The 23,345-nt window shown below is 42.1% G+C and overlaps 1 protein-coding gene across 1 annotated transcript in view; it reads left to right on the top strand.

Annotated features, from left to right (window-relative positions):
* Window positions 1-23,345, top strand: part of LOC106583195 (glutamate receptor ionotropic, kainate 3) — a 126,793-nt gene that overhangs the window by 77,389 nt on the left and 26,059 nt on the right. The window contains exons 7-10 of the mRNA XM_014167105.2: window positions 327-470; window positions 1,392-1,499; window positions 5,746-5,859; window positions 13,276-13,479. Of these exons, the coding sequence (XP_014022580.1) occupies window positions 327-470; window positions 1,392-1,499; window positions 5,746-5,859; window positions 13,276-13,479 (570 nt within the window). The remainder of the gene's footprint in view (window positions 1-326; window positions 471-1,391; window positions 1,500-5,745; window positions 5,860-13,275; window positions 13,480-23,345) is intronic.

Here is a 23,345-nt window from a genome sequence, read left to right as displayed (position 1 = left end):
TTATGGAAAGGAGCGCGCTCGCTCCGTGTAGTACGCACTTTTAATTGCTCCCGGAACTCCGTATGAGATAGAATCTAGGTGATACAAACATCAAGGTAGGCGGCCTTTAATTTCGTCTTACTTGCCTGGAAAGCTTTATATCCATATTTACAAAAGGAATTGAGCTCACTTTCTCGGGCATGCTATCTGGAAAATAAGAAAAATCTGAGCGCTTTGATTTCCCTTTGTTAGCTTTTTCTCAAACACTTTTGCTGCTACTGGTGGTAAGGGAGTGGACTCCCCTTGTCCACAGCCGTCAGCTGAAATAATGTCCCCCTTTATTCCAGACAGATGCTGCTCTGACGTACGACGCGGTCCACATCGTGTCCGTCTCCTACCAGCACGCACCACAGATGACGGTCAACTCGCTGCAGTGCCACCGCCACAAGCCATGGAGGTTCGGCGGACGCTTTATGAACTTCATCAAAGAGGTGATGCTGAGCGTTTTGTTTTCATTTGATGTTGATGTTTGAGCTTGTGTGAGGAATCCATATTAGGACATTTTGGATGCCGTACTGTTGGTCTCTGAATCCATTTGACAAATGCATTTACATTTGGAGAGGAAAGAAACATTGTGTAATCATGGCACATACATCTTACAGACAAAAGCAATGTTATCTGGATAAATCTCTTATTCATGAATAGTGTCTCAAAGTAATGAATTACTCAAAGCTGTGTTAATGTAATCTCTCCAGCTAAATTCCCTGTATTCATAACCTATTTACAGATGGGAAACTCAGTGAGTCATTGTGTCCTATTTATACTGAAAAGGGAAACTGGTGCGCCCTTCTGTGCACTCTGTTCATAATAAGTGTACCGACCTTCACAAGGCCAGAGACCGGAGTATAAGTGAGGGGAATGTGTTTGCTCCATAGCTCCATCAGTAGCTCCATCATTGCCAGGGGTAACAGACACCTCTCTGTGAGCATGGAGAAACAGGAGGAGGGCTCTGGTCGGGGGGGGGGGGGTCATATCAGTCGATCATAATGATGAGCAGTTATGTGTTTTTTTCTCCCTTGTGTGGAATCAAGCGAAGGAGATGGTCTTTAATTAACACTGTGGTCTGGGGGAAAATGTGTCTGAGGCGTTGGGATGCGAAATGTCATTAAAAAGGAAATTCAGCCGAGTGTGTGTTTGTGATTTTGTGTGTGTGTGTGCGTGTGTGTGCGTGTGTGTGTGTGTGTGTGTGTGTGTGTGTGTGTGTGTGTGTGTGTGTGTGTGTGTGTGTGTGTGTGTGTGTGTGTGTGTGTTTGTATGTGTGCCTTTTCGCCATGGTGTTTGTTTTTACGTGTACATGTTCACATGCTTTAATGAATGAGCGTTAATGTGTGGTCGTGTGTGTTTCTCTGCAGTCTCACTGGGAAGGCCTGACTGGGAGGCTGTCGTTCAACAGGACCAGTGGCCTCCGCACAGACTTTGACCTGGACATCATCAGCCTGAAGGAAGAGGGCCTGGAGAAGGTAACACACCTCATTCTGACCACAATGACTTCAACTATCAAACTAACCACACCTTAACTTACATCTAGACGTTCCGCTAGCGGAACACCTGCTCCAATATCCAATGATAGGCGTGGCGCGAATTACAAATTCCTCAAAAATCCCCAAACTTCAATTTTTCAAACATATGACTATTTTACACCATTTTAAAGACAAGACTCTCCTTTATCTAACCACACTGTCCTATTTCAAAAAGGCTTTACAGCGAAAGCAAAACATTACATTATGTCAGCAGAGTACCCAGCCAGAAATAATCACACACCCATTTTTCAAGCTAGCATATAATGTCACAAAAAACAAAACCACAGCTAAATGCAGCACTAACCTTTGATGATCTTCATCAGATGACACGCCTAGGACATTATGTTATACAATACATGCATGTTTTGTTCAATCAAGTTCATATTTATATCAAAAACCAGCTTTTTACATTAGCATGTGACGTTCAGAACTAGCATTCCCACCGAACACTTCCGGTGAATTTACTAAATTACTCACGATAAACGTTCACAAAAAACATAACAATTATTTTAAGAATTATAGATACTGAACTCCTTTACGCAATCGAGGTGTCCGATTTTAAAATAGCTTTTCGGTGAAAGCACATTTTGCAATATTCTGAGTAGATAGCTCGCCATCACAGGCTAGCTATTTTGACACCCACCAAGTTTGACCCTCACCAAACTCAGATTTACTATAAGAAAAATTGGATTACCTTTGCTGTTCTTCGTCAGAATGCACTCCCAGGACTTCTACTTCAATAACAAATGATGGTTTGGTTCAAAATAATCCATAGTTATATCCAAATAGCGGCGTTTTGTTCGTGCGTTCAAGACACTATCCAAGGGTGACGAAGGGTTCCGCGCCCGATGCGTTTCGTGACAAAATATTTCCAAATATTACATTACCATACTTCGAAGCATGTCAACCGCTGTTTAAAATCAATTTTTATGCTATTTTTCTCGTAAAAAAGCGATAATATTCCCGACCGGGAGTCGTTGTTTTCGTTCAAAGACTAAAGAATAAAAACATGGTGTCGCCTCGTGCACGCGCCTCCAGTCTCTGTTCTCTGATCAACCACTATCTAAATGCGCTAGTGTTTTTCAGCCAGGGCCTGCAAAGCCACCATTCAGCTTTTTGCCGCCTTCTGAGAGCCTATGGGAGCCGTAGGAAGTGTCACGTTACAGCAGAGATCCCCTGTTTTGGATAGAGATGATCAAGAAGGCCAAGAAATGGTCAGACAGGGTACTTCCTGTACAGAATCTTCTCAGGCTTTGGCCTGCCAAATGAGTTCTGTTATACTCACAGACACCATTCAAACAGTTTTAGAAACTTTGGAGTGTTTTCTATCCAAAGCTAATAACTATATGCATATTCTAGTTTCTGGCCAGGAGTAATAATCAGATTAAATCGGGTACGTTTTTTATCCGGCCGTGAAAATACTGCCCCCTATCCATAACAGGTTAAAGAAGTATAGTGTTACCTAATAGTTCAGGTTTTCAATCAATCTGAGGACATAGCATATGAATGGAAATGTAAAATACATGCTTATTTTCAACGGGGTGATTTTACACACACACAGGTTTATTTATACCCTCCACAATACACTATACTCTCTCTCTCGCGTTTTCATAACATTTGTTTTGCATATCCCCTGTTAAATCGTCTAGAGTGAAAATCTGAAATCCGTTCCAGTTTTCTTCTTTAATATGGAACGAATAATGCACAACGGTCTCCATTTGACAGTATAATTTACCTCCTAACAAGGAAGCCAATGGGCTGTTCAAACATAAGCAGAAGTTAATGGATCATAAAGCAAATTGGATGAGGGAAGACAAAGTGTTAATTGCAAGTCTCTAATGGTAATTCAAGTTGTTGCCCAAAATGCTGTTTGCTAATGAGGTGTATAAACCTTACTGTTTTACCCACCAAAGGAAGTCAGAAGTTGGTAATGAAGAAGGAGAATAATAACTTCCTGTGTTATTTTAAAAGGCAGAGTAGCACCCTGCGGACTATAACTGCTTTGTGGTGATATGGGTTTGTCATACGTTATGGAAACATAAACTCGAGATAAGTGCCATTATGACTTCCTCAAGTGCTCCCGTATGGCAGAGCCTGTATGAGCCTGTATAATAGCTAGGACATGTCAGCTCAGAATATCACTGCAGCTCCAGGCTGGAACAACCACAATGCGCCAAACTATTTCCGTATCTCATTCTTCTGCTGTGCTGGGTCTACTGCTGTGTTTGCACATCTCTGAGACTGACTCGTGTGCTAAAACCAGCATGACAGACACAAAAATGATGTGTGGATAGCTGTATAGGCCTACTGTGTGTTTTTCTCCATCCCTGGTCTCAAGCATGTTACGTATCCCACAATACTCAGTGAATATATCTGTGGAATCGGCTTTAGCTAACTGTTCGAGACTTTTTTGCCTAATCTGCCCTAATTGAATATTAGCCCCAGTTTGAGCTCATACTGGAATTAGGAGAGGTTTCCAGTCAGAGTGGAAAATTCACTGACATGAATATAAAAGAGGGAAGAAAAAAAGGCAGAAAGCTCTCTTCTCCCTGTAGTTGCACCGGTAAATAACTTTTGAATTACTTCATTGGATATGCACATTTAATGAATTGAGTTAATTGGACACAATTAGTAAGATTTTGCTGGAATGCAGAGTGGAAGACATTGCTATTTTTTAAAGCAGCTCTTCTCTTCAGTTGCCTAGTCTTTTTTGGGGGGGCTGTTTCACACAACCTTTAACTAATATGCTTTTTAAATTCGAGCATACGCTCCTCAGTGGACCAGACAGAAGGACTTTATCAGGTGTTTTTTACACTGGCTGCGATGCAGCGTGTTTGTGTACCTTTAAACGGATCCACCTCGAGTGCCAGCCAGCCCTGTGAATATTAAATGGCACTTTGGTAGTTACGCAGAAGGAGAAAGAGAGGAGAATGGCGAGGAGGAGAGTAGGGAAAGCGAGAGACTGCGAAGTCGACATGCAAAATTAGGTCGTTACCGACAGCCTACAGGACTGACTATTTTATGGTAATGATATGTTCCAGAGTCGTCACAATAGTATGGAAGGAGCTTTTTTGCCCGGAAGGCGCTACTCAAGTGCAACTCCTTTTATTTGCTCTGATCTTTTTATATTTATCGTAGTTAGATTACTCAGAGCAGAACTTCTCTGCCAACATTATCAAGCTTTTATATTTCCATTTCCGACAACCTCATGCTGGGCTTTCTTTTCAAAATGAATTGTAGGATTTGTGTTTTGCTACATTCCTAAGGGCACAAAACTGCAAAGATACCAGACCTGAAATAACCATATGATAATCACGCTAGGATGCTTATCTAGTTTGCAATTTTTAATGCTCTGGTTTCTGTATGTGTTTTAACCAGCGAAAGTATGAGATTATGAATCCTAAATGGAAGTTTAAATGGAAGACATTGATCAAGAAATTAAATTTGATTGCTCTCCCACTTTTTCTCCACGTTGCTCACACACATACTACACAGGAACTAACAACCTATCCTCTTTTCCTGCATTCAGAAAAGTGCTCCAATTACCTATTGTGTCTGTTATCAGAGAAGAGTTGCAAGTGGAAAGAATGTTTGTTGTAGGAGTTCGACAAGGCTGTGCTCCCTCTTCATTTCAACAATTCATAAGCTATGATATTCACAAGGTATTGGTATTTTTAGAACAAGGCCAACATAGGGGGTGACAGGTGACAGTTTGGAGAATCTGACATCTTTTGATACTGAAAAGTTGCGGAAGACACCAAAATGTTTTCGTGTTAATCTTAGAGACTACTACTGAATTGTATTGTTTAAATTCGATTACATACAAGACAAAATTCAAATTTTTGCATGTTATTTATGTTCCAAACCATAACACCAGGATGAAGTGAAACATAGCCATCATAATTTCATCATTCCAAACAGAACGATTTGATTTCTTAGACTTCTCTCCTACAATGTCAATTCATTTAGAGCCTGCCTCCACATCCCACCACTTCCTCTTTGCACAAACTCTCCCAATAACCTCATGGCGTATAGTGTGTCCAGAGGTGACACAGCCAATCAGCTAATGGAAATGTATCCCGGTGGGCGCTAATGCAGCAAGGTGAGCTTGTGGGAAGTCAGGGTCACGAGTTGCCACAGTAGAGAGGTGAAGTCGAGCTCTTACACGCTTTTCATCTTCCCGCAGGTGGGGAAGTGGAGTGCGTCCGGAGGTCTCAACATCACCGAGGTCCCCAAGCGGAAAGGGTTGAACATCACAGACTCGCTGGCCAACCGTTCCCTGGTCATCACCACCATCCTGGTAGGTCAGCTGACTTTGATCAGCCCTTCGTGAAAGACACCTTGCCCTGAAAGATGCCCTGAAAGATGCCCTGTCTCTCTCTCTCTCTCTCTCTACCCTGTCTGTCTGTCTCTCTACCCTGTCTGTCTGTCTGTCTCTACCCTGCCTGTCTCTCTCGCTATCTCTACTCTGCCTGCCTGCTTGCTTGTCTCTCTCTCTCTCTCTCTCTCTCTCTCTCTCTCTCTCTCTGTCTCTCTGTCTGTCTGCATGTCTCTCTCTCTACCTCATCTGTATGTCTGTCTGTCTCTCTCTTGGTTCTCAAGATTTGAGCTTTTCTGCTTGACAAGCTACTCAAAACATTACCTTAGGGGATGGTACTTTATATATCAGTGTCATATCATTCAATATTTTACAGGGATTGGCTGAGAAACCAATTTTCCCTTGCGAAAGTATTCACCCCCTTGGCATTTTTCATATTTTGTTGACTTACACCTGGAATTAAAATAGATTTTGGGGGGGGATTGTATCATTTGATTTACACAACATGCCTACCACTTTGAAGATGCAAAATATGTTTTCTTGAGAAACAAACAAGAAGACAAAAAAAAAGAAAACTTAAGCGTGCATAACTATTCACCCCCCCCCAAAGTCAATACTTTGTAGAGCCACCTTTTGCAGCAATTACAGCTGAAAGTCTCTTGGGGTATGTCTATGTAAGCTTGGCTCATCGAGCCACTGGGATTTTTGCCCATTTTCCAAGGCAAAACTGCTCCAGCTCCTTCAAAATGGATGAGTTCCGCTGGGGTACAGCAATCTTTAAGTCATACCACAGATTCTCAATTGGATTGAGGTCTGGGCTTTGACTAGGCCATTCCAAGACATTTAAATGTTTCTCCTTAAACCACTGGAGTGTTGCTTTAGCACTATGCTTAGGCCATTGTCCTGCAGGAAGGTCTCAAATCTCTGAAAGACAAACAGGTTTCCCTCAATAATTTCCCTTTTTTTAGAGCCATCCATCATTCATTCAATTCTGACCAGTTTCCCCGTCCCTGCCGATGAAAAACATCCCCACAGCATGATGCTGCCACCACCATGCTTCACTGTGGGGATGGTATTTTCGGGGTGATGAGAGGTGTTGGGTTTGCGGAAGACATAGCCTTTTCCTTGATGGCAAAAAAAATCTATTTTAGTTTTATCTGACCAGAGTACCTTCTTCCATATGTTTGGGGAGTCTCCCACATGCCTTTTGGTGAACACCAAACCTGTTTGCTTATTTCTTTCTTTAAGCAATGGCTTTTTTTCTAACCACCCTTCCGTAAAGCCCAGCTCTGTGGAGTGTATGGTTTAAAGTGGTCCTATGGACAGATACTCCAATCTCTGGTGTGGAGCTTTGCAGCTCCTTCAGGGTTATCTTTGGTCTCTTTGTTGCCTCTCTGATTAATGCCCTCCTTGCCTGATCCGTGAGTTTTGGTGGGCAGCCCTCTCTTGGCAGGTTTGTTGTGGTGCCATATTCTTTCCATTTTTTAATAATGGATTTAATGGGACTCCGTAGGATGTTCAAAGTTTCTGAAAATATTTTATAACCCAACCATGATCTGTACTTCTTCACAACTTTATCCCTGACCTGTTTGGAGAGCTCCTTGGTCTTCATGGTGTCGCTTGCTTGGTGGTGCCTCTTGCTTGGTGGTGTTGCAGACTCTGGGGCCTTTCAGAACAGGTGTATATATACTGAGATAATGTGACAGATCATGGGACACTTAGATTGCACACAGGTGGACTTTATTTAACTAAGTATGTGATTTCTGAAGGTAATTGGATGCACCAGATCTTATTTAGGGGCTTCATAGCAAAGGGGGTGAATACATATGCATGCACCACTTTTCCGTTTTACATTTTTTTGAATTTGTTAAACAAAGTAATTTTTTTCATTTCACTTCACCAATTTGAACTATTTTGTGTGTGTCCATTACATGAAATCCAAATAAATATCCATTTAAATTCCAGGTTGTAATGCAACAAAATAGGAACAACGCTTTTGCAAGGCACTGTATGTATAATTTACATTTGGAAAAATAACATATCCTTTAAACAAAGTCCATGTTAGAAGGTTGAAAAAACATGTTTGGCATTGAGGCTCTCTCCGCTACCACCACTCAGACTGGGAAATGGGAGATATCTGTCAAATTAATCACAGTCAATTAATTGAACACCACCTTGAATTTACCTCGCCAATCTGAATCCAGCTTGGATTGTCAAAGGATGTACTGTCGATCATCATTATGTCATGTTAAGATCACCATGGGGATGTGAGGCACTTGCAATGCAAGGAGCCCATAGAGAACAAGACAGGGAGCCACAATGGACCAGTCTATAAAATATCTACTAATTACATGTTAGGAAATAAACAGGTGTTCTCTCCCACCAGCTTTCCACATTCATTTGCAGATCGTCAATTGTGTATATATAAGCCTGTGAACTGGGAGGTTAGAGGGTCTTTGTGGAGCTATCACCGAGGTGCTGACAATGAACATCCCCACGAGCTTATTCTGGACGGACACACAAGTTATCAACAATTATAAACACTCTCATTAAGTCTGGATTGAAGCGCAAGGCTGTAATTATGACCGAGTGAGGTTTAGAAGAGATATAATCAGTGCCTTCTGGTGCCAACCATGGGGAGTAGCAACTTCAATCACAAAGACAAGAAATAGAACCATAAAACAGGTGGTGTTTAAAGCTGCAGCCAAAAATATATACACAAAATAATAAGATTTAGGGTCCGTTTCTTTGAGCCAGATTAAGCCTATTCATGGACTAAAAAACATTTCCAATGGAAATTCCCCATTGGACATGGTTTTCAATCCAGGAGTAGGGTTTAGGTCCAAACCAGCCATTTGCATGGATCACCTGCATCCTTTGATAGTGTGTGATGGTTTAGGAGTATTTTAGGAATCAACACTTTTAGATTGTAAAAGCACGTTGAGAATAGAGCATCAGCAGCACTAATATCAGTGTCTGTGTTTTTTATCCATTCTGAGCTTAATGACATTGCATCAAACTGATCTCAGCGATCCGCGAATAAGACGTCTGACAGTTTTATGGTGATAACTTCTCGCATTCTACGAAGAGATTAAGATATTTAATGCATTTTCCAGCTCTCACATTAATTGTTTTCACTCCATTGCCTGTAACTGTGTCTGCATATCTCCTTCCCCGTTCTCTTATGTACACCCATGCTGCGCTAGAGAGTGTGAAACTGGTTTAAACACTTTGATTTGAGTCCAAACCTTGGGGAATTTAAAGAGTTGGGAAGGCTAGAAACAGATGGTAATGACTTTTTTCTTTCCCCCTCAACACGCAAACTTTTTGATCAAGATAATTGGACAACTTGAACAAAGTTCTCCACTAAGCTCTTGCTTTCTATCTAAATGCATTATAATCAAGTATTCCTTGGTTATCATTTATTTAAAGGTAACGTCCTAATTGCAAACGGCCAACTAGCTACATATTAGGATTGCAAACAATTATTTACTTTACATCTATTTGTCTGTCCCTGAGATGGTATTTTGGGTGTAAAAAAAGGACATCTGTTAAGTGTCAGACTAGGATGTGTTAAACCTGTTAGACGTGTTTTGATTCTTCCACCAAGACATACCCATCAAGGCATTTACCATCAAGGCAACATGATTTGAAACAATAGTGATTTACATATTTTGTCACAGCATTGTTATAATATACACTACTGTTCAAAAGTTTGGGGTCACTTAGAAATGTCTTTGTTGTTGAAAGAAAAGCACATTTTTTTGTCCGTTAAAATAACATCAAACTGATCAGAAATACAGTGTAGACATTGTTAATGTTGTAAATTACTATTGTAGCTGGAAACTGTTGTTCTGATTAAAGAAGCAATAAAACTGTAATTCTTTAGACAAGTTGAGTATCTGGATGGCCAGAAACAAATAACTTTCTTCTGAAACTCATCAGTCTATTCTTGTTCTGAGAAATGAAGGCTATTCCATGCGAGACATTGCCAAGAAACTGAAGATCTCGTACAACGCTGTGACCCTACTCCCTTCACAGAACAGCACAAACTGGCCCTAACCAGAATAGAAAGAGGAGTGGGAGGCCCCGGTGCACAACTGAGCAAGAGGACAAGTACATTAGTGTGTCTAGTTTGAGAAACAGATGCCTCACAAGTCCTCAACTGGCAGCTTCATGAAATAGTACCCGCAAAACACCAGTTTCAACGTCAACATTGAAAAGGTGACTCCGGGATGCTGGCCTTCTAGGCAGAGTTCCTCTGTCCAGTGTCTGTGTTCTTTTTCCCCATCTTAATCTTTTCTTTTTATTTGCCAGTCTGAGATATGGCTTTTTCTTTGCAACTCTGCCTAGAAGGCCAGCATCCCGGAGTCGCCTCTTCACTTTTCACATTGAGACTGGTGTTTTGCGGGTACTATTTAATGAAATCTTGCTCAGTTGTGCACCGGGACCTCCCACTCCTCTTTCTATTCTGGTTAGAGCCAGTTTGTGCTGTTCTGTGAAGGGAGTAGTACACAGCGTTGTACGAGATCTTCAGTTTCTTGGCAATTTCTCACATGGAAAAGCATTAATTTCTCAGAACAAGAATAAACCAATGAGTTTCAGAAGAAATGTCTTTGTTTCTGGCCATTTTGAGCCTGTAATCGAACTCACAAATGCTGATGCTACAGATACTCAACTTGTCTAAAGAATGACAGTTTTATTGCTTCTTTAATCAGGACAACAGTTTTCAGGTGTGCTAACATAATTGCAAAAGGGTTTTCTAATGATCAATTAGCCTTTTAAAATGATAAACTTGGATTAGCTAACACAACGTGCCATTGGAACAGCGGAGTGATGGTTGCTGATAATGGGCCTCTGTACGCCTATGTAGATATTCCATAAAAAATCTGCCGTTTCCAGCTACAATACTCATGAACAATGTCTACATTGTATTTCTGATCAATTTGATGTTATTTTAATGGACAAAAAAAGTGCATTTCTTTCAAAAACAAAGACATTTCTAAGTGACCTCAAACTTTTAAAGGGGAGTGTACATCATACCCTTTGCCACCATAAGCATAGCTAACCCCATCCTGTGAAGCATGCATTTTTCCGACCGAGTGGTAAACCGTGTTATGACTGGTTATTTCCTCCTCTTTATTAACGGCTTTTCTAGCAGCTTTGTGTCACACAAAGACGTGGCCGATGAGAATACAAAAGCAGAGGTCACCTTCACTGGGGAATCAATTACTCTGCTTATGAACAGACTTCATGAATTGTATGTCTGGCCATCGGAAGCAATAAATAGCCCATGAGGAAGTGGACCACCATGTCTTTAAAAAATGCACAGTGGGATATGTATGGGCCCTATATTGCAGACAGATAGTGGGAGACACTAAATAAAGGGAAATATCGAGCCATCCGCCATCCTTTCTTTGAGAGTTTAGCCATTGTTCATGCAGGCAATAGGCATCACCTTGGTTACTCTGAGACCAGTGACGATGGAGACAACATTTCAGGCATGTTTCATTTCATTGAAGAATTCTGTTCCTAATCAAGCTTTTATTCAACCTGATATTATGAGGAGCCAGGGAGAATTTTACAGGGCAGTAAAGATCGCTGGCTCTCTGACCATAAACTGCATTGCGCAGTACTATACAATGTCTACAAGGGGCAGTGGGCAGGGATGTGGGAGGGGGAACGGCCAGGGAAGTTTAGCTGGCTGCAGAGACTATTTTAGAGTGCCTAGATTCACCATCTATTGAAAATCAACAAGACTTCCTATTGCATGCTGTACATTTCTCCGATTGCACAGCATAGCCATCACTTAAATCAGTTAGATTTTCCTGTCGACACACAGTGCATTCGGAAAGTATTCAGACCCCTTGATTTTTTTCCACATTTTGTTATATTACAGCCTTATTCTAAAATGGATTTAATGTTTTTTTTCCCTCATCAATCTAAACACAATACCCCATATTGACAGAGCAAAAACTTGTTTTTTTTTGTTAGCTAAGTTATTAACAATAAAAAGCTGAAATGTGACATTTGCATAAGTATTTAGACCCTTTATTCAGTACTTTGTTGAATCAACTTTGGCAGCGACTACAGCCTCGAGTCTTCTTCGGTATGATGCTACAAGCTTGGCACACCTGTATTTGGAAAGTTTCTCCCATTCTTCTCTGCAGATTCTCTCAAGCTCTATCAGGTTGGATGGGAGCATCGCTGCACAGCTATTTTCAGGTCTCTCCAGAGATGTTTGATTGGGTTCAAGTCCGGGCTCTGGCTGGGCCACTCAAGGACATTCAGAGACTTGTCCCGAAGCCACTCCTGTGTTGTCTTGGCTGTGTGCCTAGGGTCGTTGTCCTGTTAGAAGGTGAACCTTCGCCCCAGTCTGAGGTCTTGAGCGATCTGGAGCAGGTTTTCATCAAGGATCTCTCTGTACTTCGCTCTTTCCCTCAAACCTGACTAGTTTCTCAGTCCATGCCGCTGAAAAGAGTCCCCGCAGCATGATGCTGCCACCACCATGCTTCACTGTAGGGATGGTGCCAGGTTTCCTCCAGACGTAACACAAAGAGTTCAATCTTGGCTTCATCAGACCAGAGAATCTTGTTTCTCATGGTCTGAGAGTCTTTAGGTGCCTTTTGGCAAACTCAAACTGGCTGTCATGTGCCTTTTACTGCAGAGTTTCTTCCGTCTGGCCACTCTACCACAAAGGCCTGATTGGTGGAGTGCTGTAGAGATGGTTGTCCTTCTGGAAGATTCTCCCATCTCCACAGAACTCTGGAGCTCCTTCAGAGTGACCATGGGGTTGTTGGTTACCTCCCTAACCAAGGCCCTTCTCCCCCAATTGCTCAGCTCTAGGAGTCTTGCTGCATCCAGACTTCTTCCATTTAAGAATGATGGAGGCCACTTTGTTCGTAGGGACCTTCAATGCTGCAGAAATGTTTTGGTGTCCGTCCCCAGATCTGTGCCTCGACACAATCCTGTCTCGGGAACTCTACAGACAATTCCTTTGCCCTCATGGCTTAGTTTTTGAATACAAAAGTCTGAATACTTTTGTAAATAGGGTATTCATTATCAGTAATACCAAAAACTGTTTTTGCTTTGTCATATTGGGGTATTGTGTGTAGATTGAGGAGGAAAAGTATTTATTTAATCCATTTTAGTATAAGCCTGTAATGTAACAAAATGTGGAAAAAGTAAAAGTGGAAAAACCATTGCACTCGTTCATATTTAAACATACAGTGTAGCTAACCAGACATTGGACCGGAGTCTCCCTGTCGTTCCCTGTTAGACGGAACAACGACTTATCAGCCCAGATCACTTTGCCTCAATTAGGTGCGTGTGCCGAAGAACAAATGGAAAAAGCTGACCTCAACGCTGGTTTCCATTAGATTTTTTGTGTCTGTGCAGGAGGAACCATATGTCATGCTTAAGAAGTCTGACAAGGCGCTGGTGGGCAATGACCGTTTCGAGGGATTCTGTATCGACCTGCTCAAGGAGCTGGCCAGCATCCTGGGCTTCACCTACGAGATCCGCCTGGTGCCTGATGGGAAGTACGGATCGCAGGACGACAAGGGCCAGTGGAACGGCATGATCAAGGAGCTGATGGAACACGTGAGTTGGACTACCAGTTACCTTCTGACTGTTACTATTACTGTCTTACTATTGCTTATAACTAGTGCTCAACAGTGTAAATTATTAGATGTTTTGACTACAGATTCAGTACTTCAGTTCTGAGACAAACCCATTTCAAATAATGTTTCTTGTTTGTTGGGACCCTGTTTTTGTCTGTTAGGATCTGATTTGAAACTTATCACAATCAAATATAATGTTGTTTTTTTTGCAACAAATATAAAGATTTAAGACATACTATGAAGAGTAAAAGTATAGCAATATATTGAAGTTGGTTTTGAAAGCATCAAATGAAAGCATCAAAGGCTGTTAAAATATAGCTGACATTGACAGCGCGGACAGTGCCCCGCTGGCATTTTGAGTGTCTCTCCCCATCGCCCTCACCCTGTCCTCAGCCCCCCTGGTCAACGATGTGCTCGGCTAGAAAATTTGTAATAGCTTAAGTGGCATTTAGAGAAGGGAGAGGGTGGGAGTCGGACGGTTCGAGTCAATGGCTAGGTGCAGAAAGGGTTAGGAAAGGTGGGCTTGCGGCCCAGCACTTAATCTCTACCTTAGCCAGATCCAGCTTTTATCAAATCCAGGTTGATATCAGTAACCTTGAGGGGGAACTAAGAGATTAAGGCAGGAAAATGTTGCTTATAGAAATATAAGCTTTCTTCATAATGAACAGTAAACATAGGCTACACATGTACATATGTTATTGTATCTTACTCTTTTTTCTATTATTATTATCATTATCATTATAGTATTCTGCATTGTTGAAAGGGCTTGTAAGTATGCATTTCACTGTTAGTCTACACATGTTGTTTACGAAGCATGTGACAAAAAAAGTTGATTTCCTTTGATTTGACAGAGTTGAATGTTACCAATAGCCACTATCTAGACAGTAGCCTGGATATACCCAGTGATTTCAGTCTTTCACTTTTGATTTAATGGAAACAATCAAATCAAATCAAATGTTATTTGTCACATGCGCTGAATACAAGTTTAGACCTTACAATGAAATGCTTACTTACAAGCCCTTAACCAACAATGCAGTTTTAAGAAAACACAAAAAAAGTAAGAGATAAGAAAAACAAATAATTAAAGAGCATCAGTAAATAACAATAGCGGGGCTGTATACAGTGTTACTGGTTCAGAGTCAATGTGTCAATGTGCGGGGGCACCGGTGTCGAGGTAGTTGAGGTAATTATGTACAAGCAGGTAGGGTTATTAAAGTGGCTATGCATATATGATAACAAAGAGTAGTAGCAGCGTAGGGTGGGGGGGCGGGGTGCAAATAGTCTGGGTAGCCATTTGATTAGCTGTTCAGGAGTCTTCTGGCTTGGGGGTAGAAGATGTTTAGAAGCCTCTTGGACCTAGACTTGGCGCTCCGGTACCGCTTGTCATGTGGTAGCAGAGAGAACAGTATGACTAGGGTGGCTGGAGTCTTTGACCATTTTTAGGGCCTTCCTCTGACACCGCCTGGTATAGAGGTCCTGGATGGCAGGAAGCTTGTCCCCAGTGATGTACTGGGCCATACGCACTACCCTCTGTAGTGTCTTGCGGTCAGAGGCCAAGCAGTTGCCATACCAGGGAGTGATGCAACCCGTCAGGCTGCTCTCGATGGTGCAGCTGTAGAACCTTTTGAGGATCTGAGGACCCATGCCAAATCTTTTCTCCTGAAGGGGAAAAGGTTTTGTCGTGCCCTCTTCACGACTGTCTTGGTGTGCTTGGACCATGTTAGTTTGTTGGTGATGTGGTTGCCAAGGAACTTGAAGCTCTCAACCTGCTCCACTACAGCCCCGTCGATGAGAATGGGGGTGTGCTCGATCCTCCTTTTCCTGTAGTTCACAATCATCTCCTTTGTCTCGATCACGTTGAGGGACTGGTTGTTGTCCTTGCACCACACTGTCAGGTCTCTGACCTCCTCCCTATAGTCTGTCGGTGATCAGGCCTACCATTGTCATCAGCAAACTTAATGATGGTGTTGGAGTTGTGCCTGGCCGTGCATTCATGAGTGAACAGGGAGTACAGGAGGGGACTGAGCACGCACCCCTGAGGGGCCCCGTGTTGAGGATCAGCGTGGCGGATGTGTAGTTACCTACCCTTACCACCCGGAGGCGGCCTGTCAGGAAGTCTAGGATCCAGTTGCAAAGGGAGGTGTTTAGTCCCAGGGTCTTTGGCATAGTGATGAGATATGAGGGCACTATGGTGTTGAACGCTGAGCTGTAGTCAATGAATAGTACTCTCACATAGGTGTTCCTTTTGTCCAGGTGGGAAAGGGCAGTTTGGAGTGCAATAGAGAGTGGATCTGTTGGTGCGGTATGCAAATTGGAGTGGGTCTAGGGTTTCTGGGATGATGGTGTTGATGTGAGCCATGACCAGCATTTCATGGCTACAGGCGTGAGTGCTACGGGTCAGTAGTCATTTAGGCAGGTTACCTTAGTGTTCTTGGGCACATGGACTATGGTGGTCTGCTTGAAACATGTTGGTATTACAGACTCAGACAGGGAGAGGTTGAAAATGTCAGTGAAGACACTTGCCAGTTGGTCAGCGCATGCTTGGAGTACACTTCCTGGTAATCCGTCTGGCCCAGCGGCCTTGTGAATGTTGACCTGTTTAAAGGTCTTACTCACGTTGGCTGCGGAAAGCGTGATCACACAGTGTGATTCGGTGTGATTCAGTCTGGGTTTCAAAGACAGTAGAGAACATTTGAAAACAACAAAGTTTCAAAGCACCTGTATCTACATCTCCATTCATATATCCCATGCTGTGAAATGTACTTTGTACTGTACTCAGTGCACTCCAACACATTTGCCCCTATTGTGTATTATGGGCAACATATACTTAGTACAATGCAGATGAATTCAAGCCCTGTGGTCTTCCATGTTTTGATGTATGGTTTGAGTTCACTCTCAGCAGTTCCTCACAGTTAAATAGTTGGCTGAAGAGGTCTCAGTAATTCCTAAACACTTATCTTGGCTTGGGTAGAACTGAGCATGCTACCTGATGTTTTCTACAGTTCTACTGTATTTGGGTCTATTGCTTCCAAGAGAGTAATATCAGCTGATAGTAGAGGAATCAAGAACACCAATGTTCCATTCAGATATTACGTACTGTAGGTCTACCTGTTATCCACATCACGGTTGTAGAATACAGTAATATAGTACTAGTTTTTGATCTAGTATGTTCCTTACACAGTATGTAAAGGGTAAGTGTGCTATAGACTTTCTCCCTGTGCTACTGCTCTTTATTTGAATGGCCTACACTGTATCAACACTGCTATATGGATTTATTTAGCTGGTTCTATTTTGTGGCTCAGAGCTTGTCTTCCTCCTGTCTATACTGATAAGCTGATCTTGAAACAGCAGACCTGAAAATTAAACTTTGGAGCCAGCTCAAGAGAACTGTCCCGGGATTGCCATGAGAAGCTTGGATGGATATTGGTTTCCATACAAGTAAACCAACAACACCAACAACAATATCATTCATAATTCCATTCCTTTACTTTAGATTTGTGTGTATTGTGCATATTGTTGTGAAATTGTTAGATATTACCTGTTAGATATTACTGCACTGTTGGAGCTAGAAACACAAGAATTTCTCTACACCCACAATAACATCTGCTAAACACGTGTATGTGACCAATAACATTTGATTTGACAACCTTATCCCAAGGATTGGTATCATGGCTGTGATGCTGCATTCTGTTCATCCCAAACCAGAATCACCATGTGTCATTGGCTAATGTGCTGACAGGTTTTACATCCAATGGAAGACATGGATATGTTTTTGGGATACTTTTATGCAAATAAATAGAGGTATGAGCTCAAATGACACTGACAGCAAACAAATATTTATTAACCCATGTTGTGTTGGGATGACCACGCGACATTACAATGCTGCCGTTTACTAGTGACTCAACGGGTCACCTACAGTTGTTAGATAAATTCATTGGTTTAAGGAAGATGACAAGCAAAACAAAGCCGTCTGCGGTTGTTTTTAGCTGATTCGTCCTGCCAGCCCACAATCTCACATAAATCATAGTTTCATTACTCAACGGTGCAGTACTCGTGTGGGTTTTTTAAAAGCAGTTGTAAGCCTTCATTCATCTTTGTAGGTCACCGAGCTCTGTCAAACAAAGAAGCAAATGTGGTTTGACAAAAATAAAGTCTTTGTTGGTATGTCTGATGTCAACGTGTAGGAAAGGAGCAAATGGTCTCTGATTTCTAAAAACATGCATGCATGTAGCTGGGTTAGTGTTTTTCTATACATTTCCTGAGATTGTACTATTGAATAAACCAAGTCAGAAGTATGTCTCACCTACAAATCCAACTTTGTGTGCATCAGGTGAATATATTTCTGTCTATGCATACACATGTGTATGTGCATAATATACAGTACATGATTAATAGGCTGTTGTGTGTAAATACAAATGGGATAAATAATGAATGAGAAAGAGTGTGTGTGTTGTGGCTAATTAAATAGAAAAAGCCTTCCGTGCCCATGTAGCATAGCGGCCTTTATTTTCCTCTGAGTCGCCAAAGGGCATTGTGGGAAAGGCGTTAAATTATGCAACAGGTCATGTTAAACTTGATTTAGTCACAATAGATGATCCAATTAATCATGATGTTGATGCCAGTATTAATAGCGAGCTTAACACATCATTTGTTTCTTTTCAATGAATCTCTTGCTCCGACAGATACACAGGAAGGTTACGGCGATACCGATGCACACCACAGCAATCCACACATCTCATTGTCTACATGTAGAGATAGCAGGCTGGATTTGGGACCTTGGCAAGATATTGGATTGAAAAGGGGCTTTATTTGCAGTTCTAGGCACGTACATGCACGTGGGTCTCTATCTGAGGGTCGCAGACCTGATTGGTTTTACAGTGGTACGCGGAGGGGGTTTTGACTACTGAGGGCGGGATAGTGGTCAGAGCTGTCATTTTGACGGACGGGCAGCATGACTTTCAATTGCATCAACAACCACAGCTACATTATTCTGCTACATTATAGTGTTTTTGTGCTTTAGAAGTCTACTTGAAGGATAGGATGATGTTATAGTAATGCAAATGCCATTATCACTCTACAATCCTTTGCTATTCAAGGGGGATGTACTGTAGAGTCAGACGATGGAATTACCAGGGACAACATTCCTCTAGTCATATATGCAAACTGAAACAGTGGTGGACAATGAGGCAGTTGGAGCACCGTATGCAAATCTTTGTAAAACAATTGAGTTAAGAGGTACAGGAAATGTGGCGATATGTTCTCCGGCGCTGTCCAAGATTATCATTATCAGACTAAATAATCAAACCCCACAAACGTTAAAACCAGTAAATGTCAAGGGACTGAAAGTAACACAGATTGTTATAGCTTGTTAAGGTTAACCTCTGCTGGGGGTGTTGATCTAAACTACCGGTCAAAAGTTTTAGAACACCTACTCATTCAAGGGTTTTTCCTTATTTTACTATTTCCTACATTGTAGAATAATAGTGAAGACATCAAACCTATGAAATAACATATGGAATCATGTACTAACCAACAAAGTGTTAAAGAAATCAAAATATATTTTATATTTGAGATTCTTCAAATAGCCACCCTTTGCCTTGATGACAGCTTTGCACACTCTTGGCATTCTCTCAAGCAGCTTCATGAAGTAGTCAACTGGAATGCATTTCAATTACCTATTGTGCCATCTTAAAAGTGAATTTGTGGAATTTATTAATGCGTTTGAGCCAATCAGTTGAGCCAAGGTAAGGGGTATACAGAAGATAGCCCTGTTTGGTAAAAGACCAAGCCCATATTATGGCAAGAACAGCTCAAATAAGCTAAGAGAAATGACAGTCCATCATTACCTTAAGACATGGTCATTTCACCACAGGAATGAAAGATCCAGAGTTTTTAATTTTACATTATTTTAACCCTCTTTGGAGGACAAATATTGATGTTTTTTTACAGCTTTTTTGCTACATATACGTACATTTTACCTTTTACCTTTACCTATTTACATACATGGTGCTTTTATATATACATGGTACCCCCAACCCCGGACAACAGATCCGCACCCCCAGCAGCTACTTGCCCAAGCCTCCCCAGCTTCTCCTTCACTCAAATCCAGATAGCAGATGTTCTGAAATAGCAGCAAAATCTGGACCCATACAAATCAGCTGGGCTAGACAATCTGGACCCTCTCTTTCTAAAATTCATTGTTGCAACCCCTATTACCAGTCTGTTCAACCGCTCTTTCATATCGTCTGAGATCCCTAAAGATTGGAAAGCTGCCGCGGTCATCCCCCTCTTCAAAGGGGGTGACACTCTAGACCCAAACTGTTACAGACCTATATCTAGCTTGCCCTGCCTTTCTAAAGTCTTCGAAAGCCAAGTTAATAAACATATCACTGACCATTTTGAATCCCACCGTACCTTTTCCGCTGGTTTCCGAGCTGGTCACAGGTGGACCTCATCCACGCTCAAGGTACTAAACGATATCATAACCGCCATCGATAAAAGACAGTACTGTGCAGCCGTCTTCATCGACCTGGCCAAGGCTTTCGACTCTGTCAATCACGTATTCTTAGCAGAAGACTCAACAGCCTTGGTTTCTCAAATGACTGCCTCGCCTGGTTCACCAACTACTTCTCAGATAGAGTTCAGTGTGTCAAATCGGAGGGCCTGTTGTCCGGAACGCTGGCAGTCTCTATGGGGGTACCACAGGGTTACATTTTTGGGCCGACACTTTGCTCTGTATATAACAACGATGTCGTTCTTCCTGTGGGTGATTCCCTTATCCACCTCTACGCATATGACACCATTCTTTATACATCTGGCCCTTCTTTGGACACTGTGTTAACAAACCTCCAAATGAGCTTCAATGCCATACAACACTCCTTCCGTGGCCTCCAACTGCTCTTAAACGCTAGTTAAACTAAATGCATGCTTCTCAACCGATCGCTTCCTGCACCCGTCCGACTAGCATCACTACTCTGGACGGTTCTGACTTAGAATATGTGGACAACTACAAATACCTAGGTGTCTGGCTAGACTGTAAACTCTCCTTCCAGACTCATTAAACATCTCCAATCCAAAATTAAACCTAGAATCGGCTTCCTATTTCGCAACAAAGCCTCCTTCACTCTCGCTGCCAAACATACCCTCGTAAAACTGACTATCCTACCGATCCTCGACTTCGGCGATGTCATTTACAAAATAGCCTCCAAAACTCTACTCAGCAAACTGGATGCAGTCTATCACAGTGCCATCTGTTTTGTCACCAAAGCCCCATGTACAGTGAGGGGAAAAAGTATTTGATCGCCTGCTGATTTTGTACGTTTGCCCACTGACAAAGAAATGATCAGTCTATTATTTAATGGTAGGTTTATTTGAACAGTGAGAGACAGAATAACAACCAAAAAATCCAGAAAAACGCATGTCAAAAATGTTATACATTTATTTGCATTTTAATGAGGGAAATAAGTATTTGACCCCTCTGCAAAACATGACTTAGTACTTGGTGCCAAAACCCTTGTTGGCAATCACAGAGGTCAGACATTTCTTGTAGTTGGCCACCAGGTTTGCACACATCTCAGGAGGGATTTTGTCCCACTCCTCTTTGCAGTTCTTCTTCAAGTCATTAAAGTTTCGAGGCTGACATTTGGCAACTCGAACCTTCAGCTCCCTCCACAAATTTTCTATGGGATTAAGGTCTGGAGACTGGCTAGGCCACTCCAGGACCTTAATGTGCTCCTTCTTGAGCCACTCCTTTGTTGCCTTGGCCGTGTGTTTTGGGTCATTGTCATGCTGGAATACCCATCCACAACCCATTTTCAATTCCCTGGCTGAGGGAAGGAGGTTCTCACCCAAGATTTGATGGTACATGGCCCCGTCCATCGTCCCTTTGATGCGGTGAAGTTGTCCTGTCCCCTTAGCAGAAAAACACCCCCAAAGCATAATGTTTCCACCTCCATGTTTGACGGTGGAGATGGTGTTCTTGGGGTCATAGGCAGCATTCCTCCTCCTCCAAACACGGCGAGTTGAGTTGATGCCAAAGAGCTCCATTTTGGTCTCATCTGACCACAACACTTTCACCCAGGTGTCCTCTGAATCATTCAGATGTTCGTTGGCAAACTTCCGACGGGCATGTATATGTGGTTTCTTGAGCAGGGGGACCTTGCGGGCGCTGCAGGATTTCAGTCCTTCACGGCGTAGTGTGTTACCAATTGTTTTCTTGGTGACTATGGTCCCAGCTGCCTTGAGATCATTGACAAGATCCTCCCGTGTAGTTCTGGGCTGATTCCTCACCATTCTCATGATCATTGCAACTCCATGAGGTGAGATCTTGCATGGAGCCCCAGGCCGAGGGAGATTGACAGTTCTTTTGTGTTTCTTCCATTTGCGAATAATCGCACCAACTGTTGTCACCTTATCACCAAGCTGCTTGGCAATGGTCTTGTAGCCCATTCCAGCCTTGTGTAGGTCTACAATCGTGTCCCTGACATCCTTGGAGAGCTCTTTGGTCTTGGCCATGGTGGAAAGTTTGGAATCTGATTGATTGATTGCTTCTGTGGACAGGTGTCTTTTATACAGGTAACAAACTGAGATTAGGAGCACTCCCTTTAAGAGTGTGCTCCTAATCTCAGCTCGTTAGCTGTATAAAAAGACACCTGGGAGCCAGAAATCTTTCTGATTAAGAGGGGGTCAAATACTTATTTCCCTCATCAAAATGCAAATCAATTTATAACATTGTGACATACGTTTTTCTGGATTTTTTTGTTGTTATTCTGTCTCTCACTGTTCAAAAAAACCTACCATTAAAATTATAGACTTATCATTTCTTTGTCAGTTGGCAAACGTACAAAATCAGCAGGGGATCAAATACTTTTTTCGCTCACTGTAGCTGTAACCATAATAATTTGCACTGTTAAGCGTATTGTAGCTGCAACTATGTAAACCACCAATTGTCCTAATATTCCACCCACAAAAACCTCCCCCCATATCTAGGTCTGTTGTCACTAAAACCATCAGACCATCTCCCTGACTCATGACGCACCTTTGCGTCCTAAGGCAAACCCTTGGCCGCCGATCGGCATTGGCCAGAGGGAAATATAATTATCCATGAGGATGCCTAAGAGAACTAACCAAATAACATGAAAACATTTTTTTTTAACAATAATAGATCATATTTATATAAATAATAACAGCACAATCTTATACATGCCTGCTCATATTTAGAAAGTCCTAGCAAGGCTATAAGCATGTCAGCCCAGCCTGCTCAGTTGAAAAAAAGAAAAAAATTGAAAAGAAGTGCAAACAACCTAAATATATTGCAAGGCCAGTCCCTTTTTTGATGTCCATTAATTGCAAGACATATTTCATGTAGTCCTCATTATATCCTGTTGTATTCCGACAAAAAAAGGAAGAAGGAAAAAGGAACATAGATTCTAACGGCCGCTAATGACTGCAAGTAAAAATTTGTCTTAGGCATCACATTATATCCTGTTGTATCGTGCCAGAGGTACCTCTGCTGCAGAGGATAAGTTCATTTGAGTTACCAGCCTCAGAAATTGCAGTCCAAATAAATGCTTCACAGAGCTCAAGTAACAGACACATCAACATCAACTGTTCAGACGAGATTGTGTGGAATTGCTGCGAAGAAACCAGTACTAAAGGACACCAATAAGAAGAAGAGACTTGCTTGGGCCAAGAAACACGAGCAATAGAAATTAGAACGGTGGAAATTTGTCTTTTGGTCTGGAGTCCAAATTTGAGCTTTTTGGTTCCAACCGCCCACGGTGTCTTTGTGAGATGTGGTGTAGATGAACGGATGATCACTGCATGTGTATTTCCAACCGTAAAGCA

This window comes from Salmo salar, chromosome ssa02 (assembly GCF_905237065.1).
Source record: "Salmo salar chromosome ssa02, Ssal_v3.1, whole genome shotgun sequence".
Classification (NCBI taxonomy): domain Eukaryota; kingdom Metazoa; phylum Chordata; class Actinopteri; order Salmoniformes; family Salmonidae; genus Salmo; species Salmo salar.
This window is presented reverse-complemented; position numbering and strand designations above follow the sequence as displayed.